This window comes from Fukomys damarensis, unplaced genomic scaffold, assembly GCF_012274545.1.
Source record: "Fukomys damarensis isolate Sample0158 unplaced genomic scaffold, DMR_v1.0_HiC HiC_scaffold_16, whole genome shotgun sequence".
NCBI lineage: Eukaryota > Metazoa > Chordata > Mammalia > Rodentia > Bathyergidae > Fukomys > Fukomys damarensis.
The window spans coordinates 65,883,831-65,909,725 of record NW_022900928.1 but is presented as its reverse complement, the minus strand read 5'-3'; the positions used below and the strand labels follow the sequence as shown (position 1 = coordinate 65,909,725).

The window sequence follows — 25,895 nt, the reverse complement described above, 5'->3', positions numbered from 1 at the left end:
CTGAGGGTCATGCAGGCAGTGGGGGTAGGGAGAGGCTATATTTTTCTGAAAGTTACTATGAGACTTGGAAACAGGCAGATATGGGTCCAAGGCCCAGTTCTGCTGCTTACTAGCAGATCTACCTCATCCTGAGCCTCAGCTTCCTTATTTGAAAGTGGAGATAATAGCACAAGCCCCATATCTATAAGATGGCGGAGGGGTCCAGTGTGAGAATGTGTGTGTGGGAAATTGAGAAATGGGTTCTACTGGTGTCTTACCCTGGCTCAGGTAATGATGGAGGTGACACATGGGAAACTTGGGGTCCTAAGACTTGGTTCTGGCTCTGCTACTGACTGTATGCCTTTACTTCCTTGGCTAGGACAGTTTCCTCCTCTGCACCATGGGTGGTGAGAAAGGTGGTAAGCTGGTAGTTATGAAAATGTCTTGTAACTTTTAAGTATAGTTCTAAAGGTGGACATTTTGATCTGAGATTGAAAGCCTCATGAAGAGATTGGTGTTTGGTTTTCTGCCTGGTGTCTTAGGATTCTGCCTGCTGCATTCACTTCTGTGGCTCCTTTGCCGTCTTAGGCAGATGAGAATGCATTTAGTGTAATTAATCCCTTAGGGAACAGATATTTCCAGAAGTTTCTTTGGTGATGACATAGCCAGACACCCTGTTAGGAAGGAATTCATCTTTCCTAGTGGATTCTCTTCCATCCAGCATCAGCTGGTGGCAGAAGGTCTATGATGGCCCCTGCTTATCACTGTGCTAGGAAATTTCCACACTGTTCCTCGTGTAACAGTGTGCCAGGTTGTTTCTGGCAACAACTTCAGGAGGCACGTGTCATTTTAACTTATGTCACCAATAAGGAGCCCGAGGATGGGAGAGTTAGAGTTTATTTCCCAAAGCCTCACAGTGCTCATATGGTACAACCAGTCTGTCCACCTCCCAGAAAGAGCCAAAGATGGGATCTCCTGGCCCTGATGCTCCTGCCTTGAGTGAAGTAAGAGAGAAGGAGCAGGCCAGGAATATCCTAGACCTTCCAAGTTTGGCTCATGATTAGGAGCCAGGATAAGACAAGACCATCCTAGCCTTCCGGGACAAAGCCAGGAGATCGGGTCAACAGTTGCTAGCCCAGAACCAAAGCACCGAGGGAGCCCAGCCCAGGGTGGAGGATTTGTTTGCCACCTCTGATTCCAGAATTGGGAGGACCCAGAGCACGGAAACTATGAAGGGCCTTCTGGGACAGGAAGAGTCAAACTCTAAATGATGATTTGGAGCCTTTCTGGCTTCCCTTGGATAAATTTGGCCTCTCCTTTTCCCACTGTGGCAGAACATATGCTCAGAGAAAGCAAGCTTGCTTTAATACTAGTCTGAATAAGACAGGGTGGAAGATTTGTCGGGGCACTGTAGATCCACCACTGTAGTTTGGCTCTGGGGCATCTCCCAGAGACCAGGTCCCCTGAAAGTCCTATTGGGAGGTGGGGGACCTTTGGGATGGGGTCTAGTAGGAGGTCTTTAGGTCACTGGAGGTGTTCCTCTGAAGGGGACTGTGGCAACCAGCCTCTTTCTCTTTCTTTTGCTTCGTGATGTAAGAGGGTTTGCTCTGCCCTATAGTCCTGCCACGATGCGCTACCTCAACGTGGGCCCAAAAGCAGTGGGGCAAACCGATCATGAACTGGAATCTCCAAAACAGTAAGCCAGAAATAACTTTCTTTCTCTGTATAAGTTGACTATCTCAGGTATTTTGCGACGGAAGTAGAAAACTGACTAACACAATCACTGACACATAGGGACAGCCAAGGTCAAGAAGAAATGTTTTGAAGTTGTTTGTGTCAAACACCTATCCAAAGCTCTCAGGGACTTAGGTGGTGTTTGTAGCATGGATCTGTACTTCTATTTCCATGAGATGGAATTGGAACTGCTTACTCAGAGGCCTGGGATCCTCTTCCAGATTTGTTCCTGACTGCTACGCCTTTTGAGCCTCAGTGCTCCGTTATAAAATGAGGCAATCTCTGGATGTCCTCTGACAAGGTTGGTGGCTGCCACTGGTGTAAATGCCACCTTAGTTCCAAGTGCAAATGGGTTTTCCCAGGCTGCCCAGATAGTCCTGCCTGATGAGCAAACACACACCCTGGGTCACATCTCAGCACCCTATGTGCTGACACACAGTTGCACGACTTGGTTTTTTATCCACGTTTTCCCCTTGGTAATGTTGCTTGGAGAAAGGCAGAACATTTTATAGGTGAAGAGTTTGAGGGTAAGAGAGATTGAGGGGCCCATTTGGGGTCACACAGCAGCGAGTGGCAGAGCTAGGGTTTCCCTCCCACATGTCCCGATTCCTCATCTGGTCTCCTGTGTCTTAGTTCCTGCTGTGGTCAGTAACCTTCTGGGACTGTGAGGATGAAGGCAAGGACTCAGCTGCAGCGTATGGGAGCTGGAAGTGGCAGTGGGAGTCACTTACTGCTCATACAATTTAATCTTGTTTGTCGCAGAGTGGGCTACTCGAGCACAGGGGCTCAGACATTCACGATGATGAAGACAGAGCTGAAGGTGGGGAGGGCTGCCACCTTCCCCGAGGTCTCCTCTGTGCCTCACTGGCAGAAATGCTTCCTGTCTTGGCAGCATCAAGGGCTGCTCAGACCCACACAGCTGTCAATCTGCAGGAGACGGGAAAGAGGAGGCAGGGGTGGTGCCCTGCAATTGCCTGTGTGGGTTTGTGAGTGTGTCTCATGTGCAGAAGAAATCTGGGATAGATGGGGAGAGAGGGATGGGGCTGAGTTCATCTTTCCCTTTCACTCTTAGAAGAAGGCTCCTTTCGAAGCAGGGGTGGATGCACTTTTTCTTTTTTGTCTTTGCATGGCTTTGTGCAGATCACCCACCTATGACTGTGGGGGTGCAGGATGCAGGTGGAGATGCCACTCATAGCTCTGGGTAAGTGAGGCAGGGTAGTGTCACCTACACAGGGGGTGAAAGTTGGCTAGGGGCTTTCACTTACTGAGGACAGCCACAATGATGATGGCCATCAGGCTCAGCAGTGCCACGATGATGGGGATCCCCACCTTTTTGAAGGTCTCCATTGGTGTGCGGGGCTTGTGCAGATGGGTGGCACCTGTAGGAGGTGTGAGGCAGAGGGGAAGAGCATATGGTTAGTGCTTGGGGCCTCCCTGGCCTGTGGCAGGATTGCCCTACAGACCGGGCCACTTTGCACGCTTTCCCCTCCCCGAGTTTACCCGTCTCTCACAAGCACTCCGTAAATGAACCTGCAGCCCACACTGCCCTCCTATCTTTCCCTAGAAAGTGATGGCGAGCCCTTTAAAGTCTGAGTGCCCAAATTGCAACCCCAAACCCCCAAACCCACTTATTTATCGCAAAGTGCCATCACTGCAATTAAATCTGAATACTGAGGTTTTAGTTTAGAAAAATCAACTCACTCATACATTGACATCTTTTGTCTGAAAAGAAAGGCACAATAACACACATGCCATAGGTTTGCTGCCTCTGCCCTAGCCCGTCTCCTAGGATGTGTGGCCCTTTTCAATCTGCTCCATGCCTGCTCTGGGACAGGCCCAAAGCCTGCATGAATATGGTGTATGTTCATTGTACTATCATTCATCCTTTACCTGACTTCCTGACATATTTTAAAATATCTTTTAATTTTTAATTGACACATAGTAAATATACATATTTATGGGCTGCACTGTGACATTAAAGTACATGTATACAATGTATGATGATTGGATAAGGCTAACTGGTATATCTGTCATCTCAGACATTTGTCATTTCTTTGTTTTGGAAACATTCAAAAACTCTTTTAAAATGTAATTAATTGTTAGACACACTTTCCCTACTGTGCATTAACATTAGCTGTATTCCTACTGTACTTCTTGTACATGAACATTAGATGTGTTCCTCCTCTCTATCCCTGATTTATCTTTTGATTAAACCGTATGCTCCAGGAGGGTAGAGCCCTCCAGCACAGTGAGAGTTGAGAGTAGCGGCTTAATAAATACTTGTGTATGGCCGCAGCCAGATGGTTTCCATCTCCAAGTTGGTCAACCATCACGTCCCTGCATTTTCCTTGTTTATGTGTGCACACGTGTGTGTATGTTTGAGACACGAGGGAATGAACTCAGGGTCTTTGTCCTAAACTACATCCACAACCCTTTTTATATTTTTTATTTTGAGATGGGGTCTAGCTAAGTTGGCCAGGCTGGAATCCTCTTGTTTCAGCCTCCCAGAGTGCTGAGATGATAGGCACATGCTAATACACCTGGCTAGTCTTGTCTTTGAGGAAATTACAGTCTGGAGAAGGGGCAAACAGGGACATGGACGGAAGTGTGAAAGATGGCATATGTTATACTAGAGACACCATCGAAGGTAGGCTGTGGATGGCTTCTTGAGCAGGAAACACTTGGATGTAGGTAGCGATGGGGGATGACGTTGCTGGACCAGCCCTGGCATGGCATGGAGTGGAAACTGAGCAGGCCTGGTGACCTAGAATCTGAGGTGGATCAAAGCATGTTAGGAAGCAGGCGAACAAAGTCAGTTTGTGAGGACTCGAGAAAGCCATGCTAAAGATGACTTTAGATTTTATCCCGAAGACAGTGAGGAGACATGAAAAGTTTTTAAGCAGTAGAGAAAAATGATAAAATTAATTTTTAGGAGGAGGAATCATTCACCAGGGAGGAGGTGGGCTGAAACAAAAGAGTCTGGGATTAGGGAGATGAGGTAGGAGCCCATTGCTGCCTAAAACAGGTAATAATTGCAGGCGCACCTCACAAAGCTGTTCAAGGAGATGGGACGTGGGAACAGCTGTGAAAAGTTAGGTTCTCAGTAAGTAGCAGAGGTGGGTTCTTGCCAGTACCCTCTCCTTGCAGATGAGTAAGCAGCAAAGCTGCTCTGTGGACCTCTCCTCCAGGAAGAGCTGGGCAAAAAGTACCGTAGTTGGAGAGAGCTGAGCAAGCAATAGGTTGGTTGTCTGACATATTGTATATTTTACATGTTTTGCATGTTTCCTGTCTTCCCCCGCCCCCAAAATGAAGATCTATGAAGACAGGACTGTGTCTGGTTTGTGCACAACTGAGTCCCCTGTGCCTAAAACAGCCTGCCGTGCACGAGACACTCACCAAGTGTTTGTCGAATGAATGTTCTAAGCACATCCTTTCCATCTGCCTTCAGATCTCATTTTATTCATCTTTAAATGATAGCTAGTCATCTGTCTGGCTCTATCCTTTTCCTCTACTCTTCAAAAGCAGAGAATGGCATCCTGGTAGAATCTGGTGTCCAATAAATTCTGATATTAATGCATCTGTTATAAGAGAAACCTGAAACCTCTAAAAGAGAGATATAACCTCTGACACAGGGGCCCGGTGCTGGGATGTGGGCTGGAGGGGGCATTGCCTGTAAACTGCTAGGGCCTGGCACAGAGTAGGTTATCAATAATGTTAGTGTGTACTGTTCTTTAACATTTCAGCAACCAGTCTTCATAACTGTCTTCTCTCCTGTGGATGTGGTGACGTTTTGTTTATTCATGCATGCATGATTTACTTATTGAGCACCTATCTCTGGGGACATTTTTTAGGTTTGTTTTCTTGGAGAGTGAATGATCTGCTAGGGCCCGTGAATCCCTGTGTCCAGGGCCCAAAACCTCTGCCTCCCAGATGTTCTCAGGGTCATCCTGCTTTCCCCAGCAGGAAGGGAAGGGGCTTGGTACCTCATTTAAGTTCATGAACTCACTGAGCTGTAACTGGTCTCCCTGCCTGCCATTTATCCTTCCTCCAGCCTGTCTGCCCACTGCTGCTGGTCAGAACTTCCTGACAGATGTTTATTTGTTTGTTTTTTCTTGTCTCCCTGTGGCTTCCGCATCTGGGCTGCACTCCTCCCTGTGTTTTCTGGTGTGACTTGGCCTCATTGTCCTGGCCACATGGATTTCCATAGCTAGTCCTTGCCAGTCCCCAGCCCTGCATTGGCTGGTTTGAGCCTTGGTCCAGAATGACCCTACTAATCCTCCCCTCTGAGTCTGAAGAGCTTGGCTCTTCCCTTCTCCCCTGAGACCTCATCATTCACTTCTGTCTGCTGACGATCGACTCATCCTGTAGGGCCTGGCCCAAGGTGCCATCCATCCCTGACCACTTGAGCAGCTCAAATTGCTCACGTCCTTCACACCAGGCATTTGTAGCAGATTCAGCTCATTTTCTGGCTTGGTGGTTCTCAGGCCTATGCACTGGGTGGAACCCTAGGGAGCCTGGTGTTTTTTGGGGTCACCATGGTCTGCTGATCTTTCAATTCCAAAGTATAAACAAGAGATCATTTTTATTTGCTTATTATCAATTCTCAAACCTGAAAAGAGAAGTAAACTGTCAAAGTAAGCGGGATCAGCCATTTTCTTATTGATCTGTCCATATGAATTTGGGCTTTGTTTGTTTTGCTGATCCAGTAGGCTATGTCAAGAGTAGATATCAGTGGCTTAAGAAGATGTAACAGGAGGTTAAAACAAAACAAAACAAAAAAACACTTAAATTTGGGAACATTCTATTTACTAGCTTATTTTTCTATAATAAAACAGGCAGATACTGCCATTTCCTTTCCTACCAGGGAAGACATCATTGATCAGCTTGTTATCCTGGCAGCACAGATGGCCTGTGAACTCCATGAGGGCTGTTTGTCTTATTGCTAGGGCCCAGCATCAGTCCAGGCCCTGGCAAAATTATGGCACCAGGGAATCTTTGCTCTTGGAGTTTTAGGTTTGATCATCCTGTTTCCCCAGAAACTAGGCCTTCTGCTTCTAGAATGAGTCCTGAAACTTACAGTTACTTAGTATTTGTTGAATGATGGATGAATGGGGATGGGATGTCACCTATACGATTTGGCACATGGTGGAGGTTGTGAAGGCCTTGTGAGAATAGCTCGGTATCTACTTGGTAACTGAAACTCCGAGGCTGAGGGAGACAAAGGAAAGCTGGGCTTACTGGCCTTACTGAGCTTACCGAGGCCGTTCAGAGGATGGTCACTGTTCGGATCCTGTAATTGAAGGAAAAACAGTGAGTTGAGTGAGGGAACCTTTAAGTCTGAGGCCAGCAGTCTACAGATCTTTGGTTCTTGTATGTATTCCTTTTTTTTTTTTCCCTTTGGTTTTTTGAGACAGGGTCTCACTATGTAGTTGAGACTGACCTGGAACTCACTGTGTAGCCCAGGCTGGTCTCGAACTCACAGTGATCCTCCTGCCTCAGCCTCCGGAGTCCTGGTATTCCAGGCATGTGTCACCATGCCTGGCTGTATGTATTCCTTTACCCTGCTAAATCTAAGTTGGGGATCTCTGTGAGATTTATATAATTGGTTCAAGATAAAAAAATTCAGTCATATACCTATTTGACCTGGTTTAGCTAGTTCACTAATTGATGCACTTAGCAGTTATTGAAATAATTAGTTGCTACTTGTGTGTATTGCTGAAGTTCTCAAGATAATTCTTCCTTATCTGTTTTTGTCAATAGTTTGCCTAGTTTCTGTAAAAACTTTGCAAAAGGGGATAACCAAGTGGCTAATAAGTACCAAAGGATGCTCAATGTCATTACATGTGAGGCAAATGCAGATTTAAACTATAGTGAAATATCTCTACATAGCAATCAGAGTAGCTAAAATTTAAAAAGCTGACAATATTAGGTGTTGAAGATGTGGAGCAACTGGAAATTCCATACGCTGTTTGTAGTAAATTCATACAAATAGTTTGGAAAATGGTTTGGTTAAACCTGCTAATACAAAATACATGACTAGTCTATGTTTTATCGACTCAACATTCTGATTAAGCATATAGCCAAGAGAAGTGAATGCATACATCTAGCAAAAAACTTTTACATGAATGTTCATAGTAGCTTCATTAATAATAGCTAAACAGAAGAAAAACCCCAGTGTCAATACCAGCAGAGTAGATAAATAAAATGTAGTTTATTCACATAACTCACAGAATTACAGCAATTGATAAAAACACATTAGTGTAAATACAATGACCTGGATGAAATTCATAGACATGGCAATGGACGAAAGAAACAAGGCCCAGAAGTATACACTGTATGATTCTATTTGTATGAGGTTTAAGAGGTGAAGTTAGTTTAAAAGGTCAGGATAACGGTTACGATGGAGGAAGGAGGGATGGTTATTGGAAGGAGCACAATTAAGCCTTCTGGAATATCAAGAAGCTTCTAGATCTTGTTCTGGGTGTTGGCTACGTGTGTGTTTATATGTGTAAAACCTCATTGAGAGGTTTATTTTTGATTTGAGCATTTTACTTAATGTATGTTATATCAGATGAAATGAACAAAAGTAAGAACTATCAGAATATACACTGGCACTTCTGAGAGTGTGGTCTTAGGTTATCATCAACACATACACACACACAAGACACTCCTTGCCCTTGCACACATTACTTTACATGTGTACTTAGCACATATACCAAGGCTCACATATAAAGTACACGCATCTCTTTTACTGCTGGGCAAAGGTCAAAGGGCGATACCCCGTTTCCTGCTCTCTGAGCCCTTCCTTCTCCTCCTCCTGCCTCCCAGAAGCCTTCCTACTCCTTTCCTTTCCCAGTTTGGCTGAGGGTGTGGAATTCCTGGGCTCTGTTAAGGTCTAAGTGTCCACCCAGGGACTTTCCCGATCCTTTTTGCAGAGGTCACAGTACGCCCAGGATTTTGCATATGTCCATGTTCGCTCTGCACATGAGGTCATGGCTGGCTGATGTAGTATCCAGCCAGGCGCAGTGGTCTGCAGAGGCTGAATTGGAATACAAGCTCTGTGTTTTACTGTGTACTTCGGGTAAGATCCTCAACCTCTCTGGGTCTTATGTTTACCTTTGGCAAGGTGGGGAAAAGAACACTGACTTTGAAGGGCTACTGTGAGGGTGAAATGAGCCATCTGGTGGGAAATGCTGCCATTGGCCCTCTGTGCTTCCATGATATTCAGTACATGACTTTATCACATTCCTTCTCTTGCCAGGTAGTCATTGTATCTCTCTCTCTCCCTCTTTGGTTGACTTCTTTTTTTAAATTAAAATTTCAAATTGAGAATAATTGTGTTGGTTACTCGTTCTTATTGTCTTTGTATCCTTCATGTTCAGCATCAGGCCTGTTCCTGGTAAAGACTCAATGACTTGAATGAAACTGACCTCTGGGCTCTCCACTGTATCTCTCCTCTTTGGCATCCCTAAGGCTTGATGGAGGGGACAGTTTCCAGGATGAATATGAGAACCAATTGGGTAAGTGTGCCTTGCTGTGGTTACAGATTCAGGTAACAATAATACCGACAGTGATTCACACACAATTGGCGTGTAATCGTTTACAAAATCTTTTCATCTATCTCAGTCAATTCAAAGGTAAAAAGGATTGATATGAAGTGTCTGATAACCAGGATGAGTAGCATTAAATAATCACCAAACTAAACAGAGGTTTGTGGAGGGTCCATATTGTACTAGGTGCTGCTCTAGGAGCTATGGAATCAATGACAAATAAGCAGTCCTTCGGCAGGACAGAAGAAGAGCCCAAAGGACACAGCAAGGGCTGCATCCCTGGGAAGAGGGACAGCTTGGGGAGTACAGGGTGTCAACCGGTAGCCAGAAAGGACCGGAGCCTGGTAGGAGCTATCAGAGAGCAAAGTGAAGTAAGAGAGACAGTGCCTGGGTGGAGATTTAGAATGGGAAATCTGGGGGAAGGGTCAGGGGGCCTAGGAAGAATTTCCCGGAAAGGTGACATCTGAGTTGGGACTTTAATGGCAGGAAGAAGCTTGGGGCATTGGAGAAGCTGCATAGAGATTGGCATGGCTAGAGTGAGGTGAGGGCAGGAGAGGAAAAGAGGATGGTGGCAGAGAGACTCCGCGGGTGTCTGGAAATAAAGGCAGTGGGCCTTGCCAGTGCCCTGGGGTTTTGGTTAAGCAAGTAACAGTGTTTGCTGAGATATGGGAGGCTAGTAGAAGGGCTGGAGGGATATTAAGAGCATCCATTTAGTGCGTTTCCCCATCAATTCGTCCTTTTTCATCGACTCTGCCTGTGTGTGTATGCATTGCTTGAAGAATATAGAGCAGATCTCTTTTGTTTATTATTTGTTCAATAAACATTGACTATACCCTTTGATGGGTAAGGATATGCGGTATAAGCTGACACACAGAGGGAAAGTCTTACAGTCTGCACCTTGCCTGGCCTTGGGTCTTCATCCTGAATTGAACTGAAGCAACCCAGTGCCCACCATGACTGATGCTCCCAACTGCTGTCCACTGAGTAGTGGTTGTAGAAAACAGTTCATCTCCATTTGCAAACAAAAGTGAGAAAGAAAAACTATGAAAGAGAAAAAAACTCTAAGCTGAAACTGCAGGTAATCCAATCTCCTCTACAATGTCCCACATATAGTAATTATTGAATAAATATTTATTAAATGAAAAAATTAATGTGGCATGGTGTGCACTTGTAATCCCAGCTATTGAAAGGCTGAGGCAGGCAGATTGCGAGCCTTGACAACAAAGCAAAACCTCGTTTCAAAAAACAGGAAGAAACGGAAAGGAGGAAGAAATAAAGAAAGTGCAAAAGACAAATTCATGAGTCTTAGTTTTAGGGCTGAGTCTGAGGCCAGTCTTTCAGAAGCTGACTGTGGTGTATAGTATTCACAATGAAATGTTAAGCTGTGATAAAAAAAAATGAACTACAGTGAGATAAAATAAGATGGTTGGCGCTAGGAATTTAACATTAATGATAAAAGCAGGATCCCACAGATTACACACAGCCCAGAAGGATTTTCAGAAGAGCAAGAGCACAATGAACATGGGGTGCAGAGCGATGCTGACCTTGGCAGAGTGCAGCCGGCACAATGGCTGGCTCATTAGAGATGTACAATCACTAGCAGCGGAATTAATAAGCGAAAGAGACCTGCTCACCTACCTCTCTGGGGGATGGATGTGCGTGTGAGAGAGGAAGAGGGATACTGTGTTTAGACAAAGGTCATTATTTAAGTCCTAGGATTTGTTGGGGTTTATAGAGACTAACTGCATTGTTAAACCCACTAACTAGCTAGTGAATTACAAGTGGACCCTGTGTGGATCAAGAGTGAAAAAGACCCTGAATTAAAGGTCAATTATCCAATGGTCTACACACAGGGTTCAAAGAGAAAATAAGAAGCCAATGGCGGGCTATGCTGAGTGGTCGGAGATCAAACTCTACACCTCACACTGTTTTGCCTTGACAGTCATACAGCCTGAGTTCTTTCATTTAGTGGATCAGCCAAGGGGCTTTTCCTGAAGCTCATGGGTGAACATTGCTGACAAAGGGACGTTCATTACAACAATTACATTTGTGTGTGAATCACTGTCGGTATTATTGTTACCTGAATCTGTAACCACAATAAGGCACACTTATGCAATTGGTTCTCATATTCATCCTGGAAACTGTCCCCTCCTTCAGTCCTCTCCTTCCTTCGCTCCCTCCCTCCCTTCCTTCCTTCCTTCCTTCCTTCCTTCCTTCCTTCCTTCCTTCTCAGTTGGTATTGGCAGCAGAGACATTAATCCATTAATCCAGGACCCAGATGTGGAGGTAGAACAATTAACTACTGCCATTAGATACTGCTATACAGCAAACAATATCCTTCTTTCATAAATGATATGCTAGTTAATACTTGGAATGACCTTGAGAAATTATAGAGGATCCCTGGGAAGAGGAGCTGCTGCTGGCCATGGGTATCAGGGCTAATGGCCAGGGAGATAGGTGCATTTTAAGCCTATGAGTAGCATTTGGGGACCATCAGTGTCAGTGACCCTCCTGACCAGATAGAAACAGGAACTTACAGCAGAACCACCCTCTCTCGGCCAAGGATAAATTCTGAGCTGAGGAAAAGAGAGAATGGGGTTGAGACAGGTTGGTGTCAGGTGAGAGTCAGAGACACAATCGCTAGGCAACTTTAGTGGAGGCTAGACTGAAGTGTCTTGGGCTGGTGTTGATGGAGGGAAGAGGGAAGTTGAGAACCCAGCAAAGACCAACTGTGCTTCCTCCTGCTTTGCTAGAAACATCTTATTTTATCCCCAACTTGAACCTGGCCCTCGGTCACAAGTGCTGCAGCCCAGCCCCAGTGAAGGCACCGGTATTTTCCTTTCTGTCTGGGCTGCTGCTGGGCTGGGCTTTTCTGCTTTGCTGATTCAGTCTATTGAAGAGCCCTGACTCACAGGTTTAGTCTAGCCAGTGTCCTCCTGCTATGTGGAGGACAGTGGAAGGGCAGGCCCCAGGCCCCCAGGGCACCCGAAAGCCAAAACTGGAGAAGGTGGGTGGTGAGGCGGAGATGGAACTGGGTGGGGAGTTGATGGCTGAAAACACCTGCCTTTGTCTGATTAGCTCAGAGACTCTCCTTCCCTTTCTTTCCTTCATTCTCTCCCTCCCTCTGTTCCTTCTTCCCTTCTTCCCTCCCTCATTTAGTCCTCTCCTTCCTTCCTTTCTCAGTTGGTATTGGCAGCAGAAAGACATTAACCCATTAATCCAGGACCCAGATGTGGAGGTAGAACAATTAACTACTGCCATTAGATACTGCTATACAGCAAACAATATCCTTCTTTCATAAATGATATGCTAGTTAATACTTGGAATGACCTTGAGAAATTATCCCCATTTACAGAAGAAGAAACCAAGGCTCATATATATGAAGTAGCTGCTATGGTACAGAGCAAGTAACAGATCCAGGTCTTGGGTTCAGGCTTCTGGACTCAGGGGACTGTTGTTTTCATTTCCTTGAAGTTTCAGAAAGCCATCAGGTAAGTATCGGTAGCTGGTGCAGGGTCCTTTTGAGTTTCTATTTCCCCACAATGGAGTTCCAGAGCTGGGCAGCTGGAAGGACCTTCATTGGCATTAGTGTCCCTTCTTCCTTCCTCCATTAGATTAGCTCTTATCTACTTGTCCCCCACCCCAAGCATGTTTTCAGATCTTGGAGCTAAGAGGCTCCTCTAAGTGGCCTCACACACTCTGACCTTTGATATGCCTCCTATCCCACCTACTTCCCACAGTTGCATCCTCTCTGCTAGCTTGGTTAAGAGGCAGTTGGATGCCTTTGCCAGCCTGCAAATGCCAAATGGAACTCTCAGAGTACTGTTTTCCTTCCAGTTCAGAGATGATGAACCCAGACACCAGGAAGCAGCTGTTTTAAGCGGGTAGGGGGTTCAGTGTGCTGTAGAGGAGCCACAAAGAGCCAGCCAGGACAGTATGAGCTCTCATTCACCTTCTGACTTACTGTATTGCCTTGGTTACACCTCTAAACCTCTCTGAACTTCAGGTCCCTGTCAGGTAACTGGGAACCATCTTTCAGAGATGGTGGAGTAGATAAAAGAGTTAATACTCACAATGAAAGAGGCTAGTGTTCCACCAGCCTAATAATGAAGTGAAGAAGAGGTGACAGCTCAAGGAGACCAAGGGAACAGGGAGCCAGGCCAGCTCCTTTGCTCTCCTTGCCAAGCAGCCTGCCCCTGGGCCTTGTTCCTCTCTTCCTCTCCACAGTGCTGACTCTGTATTTTCTTGCTCTATGAAGAAGTCAGTGGGGGCAGAGCTGGAATAGTTGGGGTGTGGACAAAGGAGTGCATAAAAGAGAGCTTTCTAGCCCTGCTGTGGTCTTGGCAGCTTCCGGCTCCCATGGGGGCCAAGCCCTGGCTTTCCATGACCCCAGAGGGAAAACCAAGAGCCAGAGGTGGTGCTGTTGCTAGGTGGTGAGATAAACAGGTCCTCGGAGGCCCTGGCAGGTGGCAGTTAGGTTGCTGAGATCAGTGGCAAAGCAGTGGGGGAAGCCCAGGGGATAGGGTGGAGAACGTTCTCTGGGTGTGACAAAAGACTCAAAGTCTGCTCACAGTCAGCTCGGAGTGGGGTTTGACCATAGCTGGTTCGGGGCTCAAGGGCTCCTCTAGGTGGCCTCACACTCTCGCAGCCCTGACCTGCATCCCATCCCAACTTTACTGCCCCCAAAATTGTCCTCTCCACCAGCTTCAGTGATAGGCAGTCGTATGCCTTTGCCAGGCTGCAAGTAGGATCCTATCTCTTGGGTGCCTCAGCCATGACAGGTAAGATGATGTGGAGGAGGACATGGAAGGCTGCATGACCATGGGGCAGGGAAGGGGGCTGCATTTCCTAGGACTGGCTTGGCTGTGACACAGCAGTGTAGAGTGGTGTGGAAGGTTCTCAGAGGTGCTCACCTTGCTGGCTTCTAAGGAGCCTCTGATCTGTGACCCTGTGTGTGGGTAGGTCCCCTAGCCCCGGATCCACACAAGGAGATTCAGAAAGCATTCTTGCAAACTCTGCCTTGGCTTTAAGCATCCCTACATCTACATACTTTCCATTAGGTATAATCTTGGCTGTTACATTAGAAACCATTTGCCTTGTTCTAAGCCACATAGGTGCTGACCTTTCTGCTATTTGAGCCAGGCAGCCCCCATCCCAGGGTATAATAGCTCCAGGGCGGGTGGGTGGTGTCAGGTGGACTGCCATTACCCTGCTTCCAGGCTGCCGTTCAGCTCTGTCATTTAAGAATCAGCCTTTGTGTTTGTGCATAGCTCTTAACTCTAGGCAGGTCCCTGGGAGATGGTAGAGAGGTAACTACTTTTTTTTTCTTTCTTTCTTCTTTTTTGGTACCGGGGATTGAACTCAGGTCCTTGTGCTTGCGAGGCAGGGGCTGGAACCACTCAGCTAAATCCCCAGCCCAAGAAGTAACTACTCTTATTTCACAAATGGAGGAACTGAGGCTCTCGTGTTATGCTTTCCCCCCTCAAATCAAATGGCAGGACAATGAGGAGGGCAGGAGTGAGGCATCAGTACAGGCCCAGTGGGTGGAACTGAACTGCAGACAGCCCAGGGTCCCTGTCAGGGGTCTTTCCTTCCTTGTGGTGAGCTGCAAAATAGCTTCTACAATGCCTATGAGATCCTTCTCTTGGTCCTAGGGGAAGCAGTCCCTTCTCTCCACCCTCTGAGTTCTCTACTGTTCTCCTTTGTTCAGCTTTTCCTTTGCCCGGGATGGTGGCTGCATCTGAGCCCCCTTTTCCTTCCCCTCAGGGTCTGCATACCTGAGGCTAATGCCTGGCCAGTGGTAGAAAGGGACTCAAGAGAGCCGGCAGGGGCCAGATCACACTGTTTGGGAAGTGTTGATGGAGCTTAAAGCTGAGCCAAGTCCCCTAAATACTGCAACTTATCTGAGCCAGGGAGCTGCCATTTGAGATGCAGCTTGAGGTTTATAAAATAATTCCACTGAGTTTATGCCATCTTTGCTTGTCTTGCCTTGTCCCTTAAGCTTTAAGACAATGGAAAGGGAAGTGGGGAGAGAAGAAGAGGTTTAGTGGTGGAGGCTCTGGTTTCTTCTATATATTTTGCTGAGCAACCTGGGGCAGAGTGTTTAACATCTCCAGGATTCAGTTTCCCTCTGCAATGTAGACGTGAAAAACCTGACCTTAGAGATGAGTGTAGCGAGCAGTGATTGCATATAGTTGCTCCACCTGCTAGGTACAGCATGCCTTTTCAAGCTCACCGGAACCCCATCTGGTCCTCTCCTGATCTCACAGGCTTCTGTATGGTCCTCCTTGCTTACTTTTTGTGGTTTGATGGGTCTCAAGCTGCTCTGGTTGGAAGGGGATCATCCCCTGTGCCTTCTCCTCTTTAGCAGACACACTGCCTTTCTCAGTCATGTTGTCGGTCTTTTATAAGTTTGTAAATTTTTTCTGAGTCTCAGTTTATTCATCTGTAAAATAGGGAGAATGCAATCTACCTCAAAAGGTCATTGGTGGAGGTTAAATAAGAGTATGCATCTGATATTCTTGGCTCAGTGCTTGAAATAGAGTTTAGTAAATGGACAAGTCCCATCGGCTCCAGTTACCCTGGGGGCTGGGAGCAGAACTCCACTCGGTGTTGAAGAGGGACAGCACTGGGGTTTATGGAGGGCAGGGGTGGGCTGGATGCTCCAACGATAATCACCTGGTTTGGCTGCTGCAGCCAATCTGCTGGCAAAGGTCTCAGTTACTCTAGATTGCTCTCCTGGGAACTCTGAACTCATGATCCTATAAATAGTGCTTCAGCGGTGCTTCCGGGACTTCTCTGCATTATTACTTTGAGGTTGCATAACCTGAAGTTCTTTTCCCACTTTCCCACCCACTCATGCAACTCTGAGAATGCTTCGTAGAGTTTTTCCTCACTGGAATGCCATTTGCTAGTGTTTTTGTGGGTGTTTGATAGTGGATAGAGCACAGGCCCTGAAATCCTGCCTGCTGGGTCTGGATCCTGCTGTTGTTTCTCACTGGCCTGAGGCCTTAGGTGAGTTACTAAGCACTGAGAGTCTTGCTTTCATGAGAGAGAGAGGAAGAGAGAGATTGACTTTTACTGTCTTCTTCCTAATGAGTACCAAGTAGCACACTGCTTGGTGCAGAGTAGGAGTGCAGTAACTATTAACTGTAAGAATAATAATAATACTTAATTCATTGAATGAGGCACTGTCGAGGTGGCCTGGAGACAGTACTGGGTAAGAGGCAACGATCTTGTGTCCATGGAGTAGATATAATATATTATTCCTCTTAATAATTAATAACAACATTATAATAGAACCTGATAAATGCTTGACATAGTACTCAAACGCTATTCATTATTAATGGGAAAGAGTTTCACAGAGAGCGTGGTGTGTTTGTGACAGGGCCTGAAAGGATGGTAGCTATTTTGGTGGTTTTGGAGGCCAAGAGGCCTGACAGCAGAAGAGCAAACTGTGGACTAAGTGTGTCTTGGGAGAGAGGCCAGGACATTTAGGGGACCCTGGAGTGATGTCATGTAACCTGTATGAAGGCTCTCTAAGAGAGCAGAGGATGCAAGTCAGAAAAGCTAGGGGCAAGGGCATCTCAGTGGGGAGGGAGGCAGGAAAAGATTTTGAGGATGAATAGGGGAGTAACGCTAGATCCTTTCCTGAGGCTGGGGAAAGACTGTCAAACAATCAGAGCTTTGTAGGAAAGGCAGGTGTGTGTGTAGAGGCTGGGCTGTGAAGGACATTTCAGCAATAGACAGAGCAGACCTAGCATCCTTGGGCTTTGGGTGGAGCCCCTGCTTTCAGTGCTGGGAGTGGAGGCAGTGCAGGGTGAGTGGGGCCATAGTCTTCCATATGGAGGTCTGCATGAGATTTCAGTGGGCACAGAGGCCAGAGCACATTGGGAACAACCACTGAGCTAATAGATGTCTAAACTTCCTCCTCAGTGTCTGTGATTTGAGAGCTTGTGGTTAGCCTGGAACATCTCTCTCCTCTGCCAGAAAAAGACTAGTCTTGCTTCACTCAAAAGTTTCTCTCTCTAAATCAGTTTTCTATCCTTAATGACCTCATGGCAATTTAGGTGTTTTTGTTGAGCAGCTCTGGGTATGAAACTCTGCTGTAATTTTCTTGAATGTCTAAGTTTAATTGTACCTATGGATTTCCTATTATCTGTGTGTTTCCTTTCTTCTCCATGATCTTTGGTGGATTAGTGAAGGATGGAGGCTCCATATAGAAACCACTTTGTTTTCCCTCTTCCCTGGCAGATGCACCAGCATCACTCTGTGCACAATATGCTGCAGGGTTTATCAGTTTCAAGACATGGAATGGGACCCCTTGGCTCTGCAGTTGCTCAGGCAATTTCAGGTTTGGTCTTCCGGGTTTACATCTTGGACAAGAATAAGGGAACTTCAGCATTTGGAGCCTCAGCTGTGACTCTTCTAGGCTGAGTGGACCTTTTCGAGTCACTTAACCTCTTTATGCCTCCAATGCCTTAGGGAGTTGGGGTCTTTCTTACTCTGGATGCAAAAGTGCTTCTCAAACCACACAATGCTATTCCTGCTGCATTAGGCTGATGGCAAGACAGGGCTGCTGTTGTGATTATTGTCTGGAAGACCACTAATAGCTCCTCCTCCTCAGGAGAGATCCTCCCAGCAGCCTCTCTGGGGATTGGAGGTATGATTGTGGGTGATGTCCCTGGCGTCAGGGCAGCAGTAGGATGCAGGTGAAGTGGCTGACCTCAGCTACAGTTGCATCTTTCTTGTTGATATCCATTAGTGAATGAGTGCTCTGCTCTGCCTGGGTTGTGGGAAGCTGTTTCACCAGTCCCTGCTCCATCTGTAAAGCATCAAAACTGAGACGGATTTTGCATATTCATCTCTGAATCTTAGTGTCTTGCCAGTACCTACTCTATGGTGATTGCTCAGGGATCCCTGATGAAGGCATGCACGAACAAGTGCTAGCATATGATGAAAAAAAAAATGAGATCAAAAAACACTTCTGGTGATCAGCTCAGCCCTACTGGTAGGCAAAGCCCAGCCAGCCAGATGTGCTGGGTGCCTTATGACAGAAGATAGCACTGCCACCCTGGTAATGGGGCCGTCTCAGTCTCTCACCCTCTTCCTCTAGTGCTCCTTTCAGCTGCTGTGTATGGGAGTTTCTGGTTGCATGCAATTACAGTAGGAAGCTGGGAGCAAGGGGTAGGGAAGGGTGTTGCCACTTTGAGCCTTGTTTACCCACTTCCCTGCTGCAGTCATGATACTTAGTCAGAGTGGCAGGCTTGGCGGTAGAGCTCAGCATGTCACAGGGGGACTGGCTCTGCTAAAGGCTCCTCTTTCCTGTCTCTGTGTTTTTGAGGCAGGCTTAGGCCTGTCCTTCTCTCACCCTTGGCCCTGGACTCCTGGGATGAAAACAGTTTGGTCACATCTCTGCTAGGGTTGCTCATGCTTTCTGATTAGACTTGGTGAACCATGATTTCAGTGTCACATAGATCAGGAGCTAATGCAAGGGGGTTCAGTCTTGAATCATTTGTCATTCATTGATTCATTTGTACAGTTACCAAGTGTTTCACCTTTGCTGGGCCTGTGCTATATTTGGAGCTAAAAGGCATAGACCCGGACACAAGAAGCTCACGGTCTGCTGGCAAAAGATTTATAAAATGTGGCATTTTAAGTTTGGGAAACTCATGGCTTGGGGAAATCACTGGGAGCTGGAAGTATTTGATTAAGGCTGATGTTTTCATTTGAGCAAGGCCGAAGGTTATAGGTAGAAGAGGTGCCTGAGAAATCTGATTTTCAGGTCTGGAAGCATTTGATTCCTGCCATCCTAGGCTTGTTCTGGGACTTTGGGAGCTTGTTCTGAGCCCTGTTTATGGTGTGTTTTTCTTCCCCCCAGTAAATCCCCTTCTCATCTCCCACAGGCAGTGCTCTCACCAGCTCACATTCAATCTCAGCCCTCTCCGAAGCCCACAAGGCTAGGTCCTCTGCTCTCAGTTGCTGGTTAGACCTGTTTTGTGTGACGAATGAGTGTTTGTCCCTCCCTGCCTTCCGTTACCCCCCGCCCACATTTTGTTCCACATAGCAAGCTGGCCCTTGTCCCCACACTGCCACTCTGTCTTGTGATCCCATAAAGTTTCCTCTGTCTGGAACACCCTCCCTGCCTTCTCTGCCTGGAGAGAGCTGGCTCATTCTTCAAGGTGCAGTGCAAAGATTTTTCTCTTGTGGGACAACTTCCTCAACTCCCTTTTCAGTGCTGGAGGCCCTTTGTGGTTGCCTCTGGATTCTATTTGTCACACTCTGTTTTGAGCACATCTAGCGCAGAACCTAGACCAGTGAGGGCGAACCTTGTAGAGCTTTCAAGAACAAACAGCCTTCTGTGGCATTTATAGGTTCATCAGCAATGACCTTCCTGCCCCATCAAGAGTTGGCCAGTGGCAGGGGCTGATTGAATAAATGGTGGCTTGGGGCTGGAGCTTTTTTGGGGGTCACAATGACATCAGGCCCAGGCAGTCAGGTAGAGAGAGGAGGAGGGCAGGTAGGGAGAGAAGTTTCCTTTCTTCTCTCTCTAAGGCATTTCCATTACCCCATTCTCAATTTCCACTCAGAGCCCATAGCCACCAGGACTATGGGCTCATGGGCTCTCTGCCTCTATCTGAAGGGGACCCTCCCAGGCCCCCACTGCCAGCAACCTGGCTCACTAACTTGACACATTCCTTAAACCCTAGACAAACCTAAGCAATGTTTAAACCAGCTACAAGGAAAGGAAGAGGCAGTGGGGAGGGCTCCTCCAGGGTAGCTAGAAGGTGAAGACTGACATGTTAATACCCTTCTTTTACTCAGGTATGAACACTCTTTTCCAAAGCTCATGGCATGTTTGGGCCCGCCTAGGTATCAATAAGTTAAGGCCAGGATGCCCAGTCATGGGCACCTGTTTTCTCTCCAGGCATCAGCTACCAAGTGAATATGAAGGGTCACATTCCCCTTAGGACTCGACATGGCCCTGACCTCTGCTCTGGACCCATTCACAGCTCCAGCTCTCCCTGGGCACACCCAGTGAATAGGTTCAAGAATGATTGTTAAGAGTACAGTAGCTCCAGGCAGGACTTGGACTCTGTACCAGGAAGGGGCCTGGCCCTGAGCTACACCTCTCCCCAGGGCTGGGAGCTGTGAGTATCCTGGCCTTGTTAGTGGGAATGCACAGGGTTATTAGGCATGTGCATTGGTGGCTAGTATAGGGCCAGAAGCTCCCTCAGTCCTCTTCCCCAGACTGGGCAGGCTGCTGCCCTGCCTTTGGGGCCCCAGTCCTGACCCCTCTACCACAGTGTACCCACATGCCTTCCCTCTCTCATATGGCAACGCCCACGAGTATGTGACCAAGGGTCAGGTTTAGAAGTGACACTCAGCTGTTATTTCCTGGAGTGGATTCCTCTATAGTCACAAGGTCTTTCATTTGTACAGTTTCCTTGTTTATACGACCTCACATATATTAGCCCACTCAGCATCTCCACTCACCCTGTGTGTGTGCCTGGGGCCTGCCACGGATCACACTATGTTTTCATTTTACAGAGGGAGAAATGAGTCTCAGAAAGATTAAAGTCTCAAGACAGCACAGCTGGCCTTGTGCTCTTTGATTCTATGGGTTTTGCTCCTGTAATCTGTCTCAGAAATTGCTCCCTTGTCTGCTACTCCCTCAGAAGGGACCCAGATGTCCTCAGTGCCAGCCAGTAACAGCTCCGGTTGGCACTTCTCCCCGCTTCACCACGAGCCCCAGAGGATGGTGCCTCTCTGTGCTCCGGGAATGCACAGCCAAGCAGCTGACGCTTTGGTCCAGGCTGTTCCAGCAGAAAGCAGGAAGCCCCTCCCTCGCTCTGCCCTTGCCAGACCCTCTTCCATTAGAGGATGATGGGAATTGCTCAGGCAGAGGGTCCAAAGATGGTCCTGTGAAGGCCCAGCAGTTCACATCCTTTGCCCCTGGACAGCTCCTTCCCTTCCCTCCCCTCTCCTCCCCTTGCTTCTCTTCCTTTTTGCTTTCATTTTGGGCAAGTTCTGCAATTTGGCCAAGGAAGGGGGATGAAGACTCCCTGGTCTCACCTCAGACCCAGCTATTCTCTCTTCCTTTCCCTGGACCTCACTTGTCCAGTTTGAAAGGTGGAGTTGATTCTCTGTGCCTGAAATAGCAAAGTTACCCTAGTGGGTAACTGACATCGAAGCAGCTTCTGCCCTTGAAACAATTAACACCAACCTCTAGCCAACAGGCCAGGCCTCTGCAAATGGACAGGCAGGATTTCAGGGAGAGTCGTCAGAAGGGACAGTCTTGGCTTCTGTGGCCACCTTATTTGGTGGGTGATGGAGGGACAGAGGAGGCCAGACATGTGAGGGGCTGGGTATACCAGTAGTTACTGAATTCTCAGCAAATGACCCCTTGGCATGCTTACAAGGTCCTTTATAGGGAGCGTACCCTCCCCTAGCCTTAGCAGCTGGGGTGCCCACACTCACCATGCTGGCTCTGTGGTTGTCCAGTTTTCCCACAACCTGGAGCTGAGATGGGCAACCAAAGGCTGGAGGAGCACGTCCACTCCAGGGACGGGCCCTGCTGGCCAGCTGGGCAGCGCTGCCTGGAGGCCTAAGTGTGGGATCAGCTTTGGTCCCTCACGACCAGCATCTTCTCCTTTAGGCTAGCTGACTGCTCTGCTGCCGTATTCCCGTAGTGATTTGGGGACTGTGGGGCTGGTCATTAAGACAGTCCTGCAAGTGAAGTTGCCAAACTGGAATGATTATGTATCTTGTAACCTGACACCCGTTTTAGAGGCAGGAAAATACCTGGAGTCATTCACAAGCCCTTTGGCCTTCTCGGAACAGGTGACACGCCTAAACTGTTTCAAGCCTAAACGGCTTCCACCCAGCCGGGCGTTGAAGGAAGTCTCTCCTGGTTGCGTGACTTCTCGTTGTGTGGGTGCTTTTCTTTGTGGTTGCAGAAAGTTGCAAGAGTCTGCGGTTGGGATGGCAAATTTGCTGCTTCACAGAATGGGATTGTTACCATGTGTGGAGTAACAGAATTGGAAAATTCATGGAGAAGGGGAGGGTTTCTTCTCTTAAGGGAACCCCCTTCCCTGGATGCCAGAAACCAGGCTGTCCAGCACAGGACTAACACACAGTATACTGGCCAGCATCTCCTCCCAGGAACTCATTGCTTGTTACAGTTTTTTTTTTTTACAAACTTGGCTCTGAGTGGGCTGGAAGCCTCCTGATTATAGAGGGCCTCAGCTCTTGGCCCAGGGCAATCGTCATTAGAGTTGCAGGTATGGGGCAGTGCTGTGAGGTTAGAACAGATGACTTCAGAGCACAGGCTCCAGGTGGCCTCTCCCTTTTAAGGATGACTTCAGCAGTAGGGTGGAGAAAGGCCAGTGGGCCACCCTGGGCCAGGCTTTTCTTTCCTTAGCTTAGTTCCTCTAGGTGCCAGAATAATTATCTGGCCTACAGGTGTCCATTTGCTCACCTGGTGCTCAGGTGAACCATGAAAGTGGTGGCTGCTTGGGTAGGATGGCTGCTGGGTGGGGCTGGTTGGAAGGATGATTTCTCAGCTGTCCTCCCTCCAGCTCTGGCCCCAGACCCCAGTTGGAAGGAAGCATGTGGGCAGGCTGGGCAGGCTTCTGGGATACCCAGGGAAAGGGGCTTCAAGATTCAGGTAGAGAGGCTGTGAGGGCAGAGGGCAGAGATCACCTTCTCCCAGGCACCAGGTGCAAGCAGCCAGACCAGAACCTTCATTTGCCTGAGGAAGCCTCAGCTCCCCTAGCCCTAACCATCATTGCTTCTCTCTAGTTTACTTATCCACCTCCTGTTTTTTCTTCCTCTTTCTTTCCTTTGACCCATCTTTTTCCAACAACTTTTTCTCTTCTTCCTTTCTTCTGTTTCCAGCAAATGGTCGAGATCAGGGGCAGGGCTACCACAAATCTCAAGCTTTCGGGCCCCTCCCTTGCCTGGCTGTAAGGAAGTTCCCAGCAGTATGTTCTCATAGTTGTAAGTTTCTGTAACTTTTGCAGAAGTTCTTGGCATACTTTTTGTGGGAAGGCCCCTCAACATATATAAGCTTCAAGTCTCACATAACCTGGATCGCCCTTGGTAAGAGCATGGGTTCTGGTAGCCTGAAATCCTGTGTCCTAATCTCAACTATTAATTATTTGTGTGACTGTGGACGTTTAATTTAATCCTTCTGAGCTTCATCTTTCTCATTTATTTATAATAAATTTCTCATTATAATAATAGTAATGACCTGGAAAGTTTGTTATAAAGTTTAAATGAGTTAATCAGTGAGACATGTTTGGCACCTAAAAGAGATTTTGTAAATGGAGCTATTATTCCTATTTATTTCCCAAAATGTGTGTTTATTGAGCTCATGCTAGAGTCCATTTTTATGCTAAGTGCTGAGGATTAGGTAAGAAAAGACACAGACCCTGACTACACAGGCCTTGTAGTCTACTGGAGGAGACAGGGTGCATCCATAAATCGTGCTAACTTTTCATCTCTTACTGTCCTCTCCCTCTCTCTCTGCTTTCCTTCCTTCCCTTTGCCTTCATTTTTATCCCTTTACTTAGATATGTAATTGATAGGACTATATTAATTGCCAGTTGTTTCAGATTATGCATTTGATATTTGTTTGCTTTTGAGACAGAATCTTGTTATGTTCCATAACAAGTTTGGCTGGCTTCTAAGTAGCTGAGTAGGCCAGGCTGGCCTTGAATTCATGATTCTCCTGCCTCAGGTTCCCAGAAGGTTAGGATTACTGGTGTGTACCACCATGACCAGTTTGATATTAATATCAGAAGTCACCCACTTTCCCATCTGTATATGCCTGCCCATCCATCTATCTATCCATGCATCCGTCCACCCACCCACCCATCCACCCAATAGGTATTTTCTATAGTGTGATCAGACAATATGGCTAGACACTGGCTGGAAAAAATGAAAAAACTCCTGCCTTCAGTCCTCCCTTGTACTGCTCTTCCCCTGTTAAACCAGCACTTTCTGGCACAGCAAGGCTTCTAGGTTCTCCTGCTAAAGGTGTGTCCAAAGCCTGTCACCTGGGAGCTTGTTAGAAATGCAGAATCTCAGCTCCCCCACAATCCACAATTGGGATTTGCATGACAAGATCTCCAGGCAAGGAGGCACATGCCTCTTACACCTTGAGAACACTGCTCTAGGTCTCTTCCCACGCTTAGGAGCAGGTAGAGGTTGCCGTTTTTTGGAGCTGAATTCACAGTGAGAGTTTAACGTAGATGAACCCCACAGGGATCCTTCCAGTCAGCACAGCCTATGGTTCCTCTTGTTGAACCCAAGTACAGTAACTTGAGATCCAGTTCAGAGACAGACATTTTGATTCAAGGCCCATCCAAGGGATTAGGGAAACAGGTTCAGAGGGTGGGCAGGAGCTGGCAGTGCCGGGATCTCCTGTGCTGAGCAGCTATACAGAAAACGGTGTGCAGAACACAGTGTCCCTCTCATGGGAACAGAAGAAGCACTCTACTCCCTGTGAAGGGGTGTATGTGTGGCTGTCAGCTCCCCAACTTTTAGGAGTGGGTTTTCACTGCCTAGATCTTCTCCCAAGATATATTTTAGGCCAGAGACTGTCAAATGGAGCCTCAAACATATGAACCAAAGCAGCAGAATGGGGGACAACTGAGAGTGTCAAAGCCTGGCTGATCCCTAGTCACTTTGGTGTCTGGGCACTGACCTTCCTGCCAGGTGGGTAGAATTCCCTTTCACGTGTGCATAGTGTAAGGCTGGGGATGGGAGCGGGGGAGATAGGTGTAAGCCTGGTGGAATGACAGCGTGTTCGCTTCAAATACACTACAAACAGTAAAAAGCAGCTCATACATTATGTGTGCTCCCATGGGCCAGGCTCCTAGGCTGTGTAAAGATGTCATACTGATTCATTCCATCCTCCCAGATACCTGGGATGTGGGTGCTGCTATTACCTCTGTTTCTCAAAGGAGGAAATTGAGGCTCAGACAAGGTTGGAATCTGGGTCTATGTAACCTAGGGCTCCCAGGCCTTTTCTCCACGCATCAGGTACAGGTAGGCCCTGCATGGATGGTGGAGAGGGTTTGCAATGACCTTGGCAATCCTCCAGGGACCTCTGAGATTCCACCTTGGAGCCCCAGCCCCCTGCCTGGGCCTGCCTGAATCCCAGGGGTGGTTTGCACCTTGCTCTGTGATTTGGTAGCAGTCTCGGTGAAAAACTTTTCAGTAGCTTTATTCCCCCACTTTGGGTGAGGAACAAATTTCAGATAATTTCTGAATGTAGCCCCCCTTCCTCCTCCCTGCCATACCTGGGAATCAAACTCAGCACCTTTCACTCTTGAGACAGACTTGGTCCTATTGAGCTACCCCACTTCTTTTCCTCTGACTTTGATGATGATGATGCCTCGGATTGAACCCAGGGTCTCATGCATGCCAGGCAATCACTCAACTGTGCTGAGCTACTTTTTTTTTCCATTTGTCTCTCAAGAATATCCTTAATTTTACCCCCAGCAACCCCATGCGTAAAAGATACAGGAAAGGCAATATTGCTGGAAGATTCTACTTTATTCACAACTGTGCTATAGATTTGAGATGATAAACAAATGAAATTTGATAAAGTTTTTTTTTTTT

At 47.3% G+C, this 25,895-nt stretch overlaps 2 protein-coding genes across 6 annotated transcripts in view; one reads left to right on the top strand and one right to left on the bottom strand.

The window, feature by feature from the left end:
* Tmprss4 (transmembrane serine protease 4) overlaps positions 1-21,966 on the bottom strand; it is a 33,531-nt gene extending 11,565 nt beyond the window's left edge. Inside the window, exons 1-3 of one of the 4 annotated variants that reach the window (XM_010629359.2) lie at positions 21,744-21,966; positions 6,970-7,003; positions 2,979-3,092 (exon numbers count right to left, since the gene is read on the bottom strand). In XM_010629359.2, coding sequence (XP_010627661.1) covers positions 2,979-3,092; positions 6,970-7,003; positions 21,744-21,746 — 151 coding nt within the window. In that variant the 5' untranslated portion in view covers positions 21,747-21,966. Of the gene's footprint in view, positions 1-2,444; positions 2,641-2,978; positions 3,093-6,969; positions 7,004-13,336; positions 13,476-21,743 lie in introns of those variants that run through there. The other 3 variants (XM_010629360.2, XM_010629361.2, XM_010629362.2) reach the window with 3 other exon arrangements.
* The window catches only part of Smim35 (small integral membrane protein 35), a 91,874-nt gene that overhangs the window by 3,039 nt on the left and 62,940 nt on the right, over positions 1-25,895 (top strand). Inside the window, exon 1 of one of the 2 annotated variants that reach the window (XM_033764367.1) lies at positions 13,793-14,044. The exons of the other annotated variant lie outside the window; for it this stretch is intronic. Coding sequence (XP_033620258.1) covers positions 14,038-14,044 — 7 coding nt within the window. The 5' untranslated portion in view covers positions 13,793-14,037. Of the gene's footprint in view, positions 1-13,792; positions 14,045-25,895 lie in introns of those variants that run through there. 2 annotated transcript variants of the gene reach the window in all.